The following is a 7,197-nucleotide window of genomic DNA, read 5'->3' on the forward strand; positions in this document are numbered from 1 at the left end:
TTTAGCCTTTTTTTTTTTCTTTTCACAATAACTGTTGGACATAATGTGCCATGAGTTCTTCACAGAATGTGCTGACCCGCAGCTCAGCCCAGAGTTTGCTTTATTCAGGTATTTTATTTTTGTGTTACATTTGTTCTGTTTTGGAGGTTTTGTTCAAACATCTTCCTCGATTTCTTTTTTTTTTTTTTGGTATGTGAGTGGTATATCGAGGTCTCTGATTCAGTCTGTTATGATCATTGAATAAACTCATCTCTTTTATAGAAAATAAAAAATAAACTAAAATCTATCTCTTTACTTTTTTTTACTTGAACTGTTATCTTATTCATTTTGATTTATTATTATTAATATCCACAAAAGGGGAACTTTTCTTGTCAGGGCAGTTTAAGTAGTGCCAACCAGTGCCTAGGACGGAAAATGACAGCAAACATTATCGATATTAATGGCAGCACAAAAATGTTTCCCTAACTTTCAGTGGACAATAAATACTCAAATATACAATTCAGCTTTTGACCGTGAGGCCATGTTTTTTTTTAATATTTCTTGAATAATTGTTTCCCTTTGTAAATACATGTTTTAATTCCTAAATTTAACATAAGAGATGTAACTGATTTTTTTGGGAATGCTTCCTTTTCCCCTTCTGCATCTCATGTACCCTCCAGCTCTCCTTCTTTTTCTGTTTATGTGACAGAGGAGATAGATAAGCACCATAAGCTCAGAATAGTTCCCAAAATTTGAATGACAATATACTTTAGTTATATTTTACAGCTAAGAATGTAAAATAGGAAAACATTAACATGGTATTACTTTGTTTGTAGATTTTGCAAATCAGCACGTCTGCATCAGCAAACCGACCTTGCTGCTTAAAGATGACACAGGTCGGACTGGAGCTGGAACTTCTGGTACTCTTGATCTGATTGTGACCGGCTGTGGTTTTACATCCATTACATTGCCTTGTTTAGCAGAATACATTCAATTTGGTTTTGTTTATGTACAATTGGTTCTAATATGCAGTTTATTGTTACTGTCATTATAACTAAATACGTTTTCAGATTATTTTCTTTCAGGTCATTGGACCTGAATCTTGAATTTCAATTTTATACAAAAGTAAACCAACTATTAAGATAATTGTTTTTATTAAAATAAAATGTACAGTCTTCGTAAGGATTTTCCTACAGCGTACAATATGTAACTTTTGTTTGCATTTCAACAGATGGCCAGCGATATGTTTTTGGTCAACTTACTTACTTGGACGGGATATTGTAAAACATCTCTTCATAGGATTGATTTATTTTGAAGACATTTTCCGAAAGTGTTAGTATGTCAGCTATCATGTCGTACTTGGTGCTGCAAATGGACAATATCCTAAAACTGGCAATGTAACAGTTTTATCAGTTTAACTAATCGTCAATATTATAACGAATGGACAATGTAATTTAACCTTTTTAACACGGCACACACAAGATAAACACGAGTCAAAGTTACACATGTATTGACAAGGCTGTTTTACAACTTAAGTTAAAACAGGTAAGAACTATTTGACACACTTCGTATAAATTGTTAATTGTGAATGAGACCTGCTATCTTCAAGTTTTTGCTATTTAAGCTAGCTAAGTAATGTTAGCTTCTTCTACCAGCCAACTGAAATTAATACAATGTGCATATCTGTATTATCACCACTGAGGAATTTGTGTTTGTCACTTTTTTATTTATTCATAGTGAAGCATCATTTAAAAAAGTGATGAAATGTAAAACCATTTTCTTATGAAATACCGCGTATTGGTGATAAAATGTTTATATTTCTATATATTCTATGATGTTGCTGCTTTTTAGCAATAATTAAACTCATTCTGAGTTTTAAGCAATCTATGGTTGCACATAATAGATTACGATAGGGTTGCAGTTTCTAAACGTGACCACTATAGGGCAGTAAACACAAATAAACTAGCATCAAATCAGACAAAAAACAATTGACATTTCCGGCAAATACCTTCAAAATAAAAGAAGCGAATGACACATCCGGTATGTATGAAACGTACAAAAATGGAGAACGTTTGTTTTTTAGAGAATATATGATAAGATATCCTCATTGAAACTTGAATTATTACTGAAATATAATAATTAATGTCAATTTAAACATCTGGTTTACCAAAAATGTCTCAAACGCTTTTGTTTTTTTATGTTGTGTTGCCTTCAGGTAGGCTACTCCAACTGTGATCCTACTGCCGATTTCTTTCACTTAAGTTTTTTATTTATTTTTTACACTGCCTAATATACTTGTAGTTTCATCTTTGGTTAAAATGCACCAAAGAAACAACATAGAGCTTTCATAAGTAGCCTAAGTCTTTCAGTTTGAACTCATACTATTTGAGTAACTCACGATTGTTGGGTGACATTCAAATTAAATTTCCTCTTTTAAGATGCAATAAAACCCACAGCATGTTTTCTCCGATATTTCAGGCTTAACTCGGATGCCTCTTCGCTGCCTGTGTTGGGTCCAGCTGATCTGAGTGAGAGTGATTCAGAGAGGCGTCGACTTGAATTGACAGACGACGGCAGAGTGGAGTGTGGACATCATCAAATGGCAGCTTTCAACTCCGGTTTCATCTCGGACCTGTCTGAATGGAGGAGACTCTGAGAAGGGCGGTAAGTTACGACTAAATAATCCTTTCCTTTACATACATGCTTAACACAAAATATCTTTAATGCAAAAGTATCCGTTTAAGAGAGGAGCGATATCCAGTATCGCACGTTTCACTGCAAGTTAAAGCGCGTCACAACAGCCGACCTTTTTTTATATTTTGAGGCATTTTTCTCTTGTTATGTTGTAATTGATTTGCCCCAGAGTGAAATGTAAACATGTGTTAAATTGTTGTATCGTCGTTTGCTTGCTAAACGTCACTACTAGATGGTTTTACGCGGTTGAAATCTGAGGGCTGGCTGTTGTTTCTGTGTTTGAACTGCGGACACTTGTTATTTTCTCTGTGGGAATTTGAGATGGGTATTTCTTATACTGTTTTCCGACTTTTCAAATATAAAAATAAAGCAAAGAGTTCATTTACCCACCGACTTGTAGTAATAGTTACAAGTTTGAACACCGGAAATATCCTCACGTTAAAAAGGTGATTATCTGTGTCCTGATCCTACTGGACTGATATCCACTGTGTGTACATTTAGCGAGATATGTGTTCTAAACTTTATAAATATAGTAGGCTACCGTTTTTATACAATCATGTAGCCCACAAGTGCTTCACAAAGCAAGATAAAAAAAAATAATTAAAAAAAAGACAACAATAATACAATTTCATAAGACTAAACAACTGAACAATTATATTGTAAAAATAAAATAAAGGCACTGGAATAAATAAACACAAGATAAAAACAGTTTGAAAACTACTAGCATCTTATGACGTGTACTTATCCATCCACCTCTTGAAGACAAGTTCCTATTCTTACATTGCACTTTTGTGTCTACAGTTATGGCAATGGAGAGCAGTTTATGGAGTACCTGCGACTACAGCCACAATGTCACCTTCTTCTACAACTTGGTGGGCAAGAAGATCAGCGTGGAGTGGGCGACTCGGGACGTAGTTGTGATTGGAGTGGGCTTGACTGTATGTGTCATTGTAGTCCTGGCCAACCTGATGGTGATGGTAGCCATCTCCATGAACCACCGCTTCCACTTCCCCATCTTCTATCTCCTGGGTAACATGGCTGCAGCTGACCTGTTTGCAGGGATCGCCTACGCCAACCTGATTTTGCACACCGGCCCCTGGACTAGCACACTCACCAAGGAGCAGTGGTACATCCGAGGGACTTTGATCGACATGAGTCTCACGGCCTCTGTGGGCAACCTTCTGGCTGTTGCCGTGGAGCGCCACCAGACCATAATCACCATGCAGCTGCACAGCAAGATGCCTAAACGGCGGGTGGTGCTGCTGATTGTCTGCATCTGGGCTGTGAGCATCATCATGGGGCTGGTGCCCTCGCTGTTTTGGAACTGCGAGTGTGACCTAGAGGACTGCTCCACCGTGGCTCCGCTCTACAGCCGCCGCTTCCTCATCTTCTGGGCAATTCTCAACCTGCTCACATTCTTCATCATGGTGGCCATGTACGCCCGTATCTTCTTCTATGTGAGATACCAGATCTCACACATGTCTCAGCACACCTCGGAGATAAGGCAGACTGTTGTCAGCCTGATGAAAACTATCTCCATAGTACTGGGTGAGAAGTTGTTCGTTTCACTGATGGATGTTTTTAATTAACCCCTAAATAAACATTCAGCTTGATATCTTATATCAGTACACACAAGACATTCTATAACAGGGGTGTCCACACTTTTTTCACTGAGGGCCCCTCACTAGAGGTGAGGTATATTGCTTCATAAGTTAAGTTATGAGTTTTATGAACACCCTACATCACAGCTCTCCGTAGTGTTTCATTTATTTTTGAAACAGAAAGTGTTGGCAGCTCATCACTTAAAACAGAAGCCTCAGATTGCTTATAATAAGGGGAAATATAAAGGGTATATTTCAAGCTTGTTATTTAAATACATTTTGGGGCTTCTTTCATCACCTACATTTTCTTTTCAAAATGTTTTAACTTCAATTGACTGAATTTATTTGAAAAGTGGGCTTGTTATTAACGTATGAATACTACATTGTAATATATTTTTACATATATACAGAAGAGACCACTTCAGCATTATCAGTTTCTCCGGTTTTACTTTTTATACGTTTGTCGTTGAGTTAAATTATTATTTTCTTTTGTATTTTATTCTATAAACTACTGACAACATTTCTCTGTCAGAATTCAACACGCACTGGAATGGCTGCCGTACATGTAGAGATACAGATTTTTTTTTTTAAATGGAGTGGTCTCTTATTTTTTTCCAGGGCTGTATTTAAGAAACACATTATAAGAAAAACCTACTTTAAGAATTTGCTGAGGGCCAAACAAAATGTACAATGGGCTGCAGTTGGCCCCCATTACATTCTGACTTTTTTTTATGGTATACTATAATAGGAAGAGTTGTATGTTTTTATGACAGTCATTTCTATTATTTTACTATATTAAAATCTTTCACATTTTTAGTGGCACACACCATTATTAATGACGTACTATATTTGTTAGGGTATACTACACTACCAAATATTTATGACATTTCCTTGATGATTTTTTAATAGTATAATTTATTGTAACATAGTATTAGTAATATGGTACAATTCATAGCATATCATTTTAACTGTGTTTTTTTTAATCGCCTGACAGTGATATATAACATAGAATACTTTGAATTTAAACATTTTTGGCAGACTATACTGCTAGTACAACACACCCAGGAAATACAGTTTAGTCTCCCCACAAATGAATATGAATATATTTGGGTCATACTCAGAAACCTAGATTTAATGGCTTTAACATGAATTTTGCTGGCCGCTACATTTGAAGATGCACTGTCTCTAAATATGCTTTAACTGTGAGTTGTTTACATGTCTGGATGCTTGCTACCTGTGGCCTCAAAGTAACCTCATCAAACCAGTTTCGCAGCTCTTGCATTGTTTGTTAGTCATACCATTCTGATAACATTGTGTCCTTCTAAGGAATAACCCATTTGTCTTTGTAATGTACCTCTGACTTTCTCTGTGTCTCATCTCCCAGAGGCAAATAACGGTTAACGTTGATATTAAGCAGTCAAGGAACAAGTGTTTCCTAATGTAGCTGCACTGGAGACAACTACTGTCGTCTGACACAGCTGCATATTTGGAAGATTTGAGTTTATTGTTGTTGACTCCCTTTTTTGCTAACCCACATCCCTTCAGGAGCCTTTGTGATCTGCTGGATGCCCGGCCTCGTGACTCTCTTACTGGATGGGCTGTTGGGCAAAGCCAGCCATGCCAACGCCTTCGAGAAGTTCTGTTTGGTCGTAGCTGAGTGCAACTCTCTGGTCAATCCGATCATATATTCCTTGCGAGACGAGGAGATGCGGAGGACGTTCAAGTGGATCCTATGCTGCCTGTGTCGGAGAGGGGGCAACAACCCGAGGGAGCTATCACCTGTGGGGATTTACCCCCGACTGCCAGAGGTCTATTTATATTACAACTCAAAATGATTTACATGCACAGGCTACAAAATCAAAACAAAAAGCTCATATCAGATATCGCTCTTCCGTTGCACCCACAGCGAGTTATGCAGCTGTAAACGCACCAATGCACATGCTGGTTTCCTACCTAGTATCTAACACTCAGGTACCCTGTGCCTGGCACGATAGGGGACCAGGAATTCCTCGTCTTCGTGCCTTTTGTTTTATCTTTGGGTCAAGACTACTTTTCTTGATAGGAAAAAATTAAAGACATAGTTCATATGGTTTAATGTTGTGAAGTATGAGTTACTTAATTATATTTAGGTGGTTGTAAGTAGATGCTATATTCAGAATATCTTCTCTGATTTGAGACAGCCTTTTCCTATGAGAACTTAAGCTAGCTGCCAGAAGTTATACACAACCATGCTCTCTTCAAGCCACTAGACTCCTTTTGAAAACAAAAAATACCTTGCAACGCATAGGAGTTGCTGAACTTTGGTTTTATTTAGGTCAACAATAACATCTCGTGGCAGAGACCAGCATCTCCGGTTCTGCAAGTTAAAATTACCATCTTAGTCTGTTGGCTTTGAAAAGAACAAAGGATAGAAAGGCTTTAAGCGCGGTCATTTCTGTCTGTTTTTGAAACTAGGTCCTTGTTGAACAACAACTACTGTAGGTTATATACCGACCACAGAGAAGTGCAACATAAAACCCAACTTCAACTATCTCTGTAAATTACTGAATCTAAATTCATTGTTAGAAAACAGGATCCTTACTGTATGTTCTTTATATTCAAAGCCCATTTTTCCATTGTTCTTGATGCCTAATGAATTCTGTTTTTTCTACAGGGAACTGCTGGCTGTGTCCTGAGGTCAGAAGAGCAGGCCGTCTGTCCAGAAACTAGCTCTAAAGAAGACAGCTGGACGATATCGGGGGTATGATGTCTATACGCCAGCAACTCATCTAACAACACACATCGTGTAATATTCTGTCTCTTGTTTTTTCTGCCAAATGACCCGTCATACTGTTTGTTTTGTCAAGTGAAAAATATATATAAAGATGCAGCTTTTGAAAATATCCATGACGGACCAATGCTTTCATTCCTCAGGATAGCGTTT

At 37.4% G+C, this 7,197-nt stretch overlaps 1 protein-coding gene across 1 annotated transcript; it reads left to right on the forward strand.

Moving 5' to 3' along the window:
- The first annotated feature begins 2,281 nt into the window (after positions 1–2,281).
- Positions 2,282–7,156, forward strand: lpar2a (lysophosphatidic acid receptor 2a). The gene is made up of 4 exons (XM_063903103.1): positions 2,282–2,643; positions 3,475–4,221; positions 5,820–6,082; positions 6,928–7,156. The coding sequence occupies exons 2-4, from the start codon at positions 3,477–3,479 to the stop codon at positions 7,018–7,020; spliced, it is 1,101 nt and encodes a 366-aa protein (XP_063759173.1). The 5' UTR covers positions 2,282–2,643; positions 3,475–3,476; the 3' UTR covers positions 7,021–7,156.
- Positions 7,157–7,197: the final 41 nt, after the last annotated feature.

This window comes from Eleginops maclovinus, chromosome 16 (genome assembly GCF_036324505.1).
Source record: "Eleginops maclovinus isolate JMC-PN-2008 ecotype Puerto Natales chromosome 16, JC_Emac_rtc_rv5, whole genome shotgun sequence".
NCBI lineage: Eukaryota > Metazoa > Chordata > Actinopteri > Perciformes > Eleginopidae > Eleginops > Eleginops maclovinus.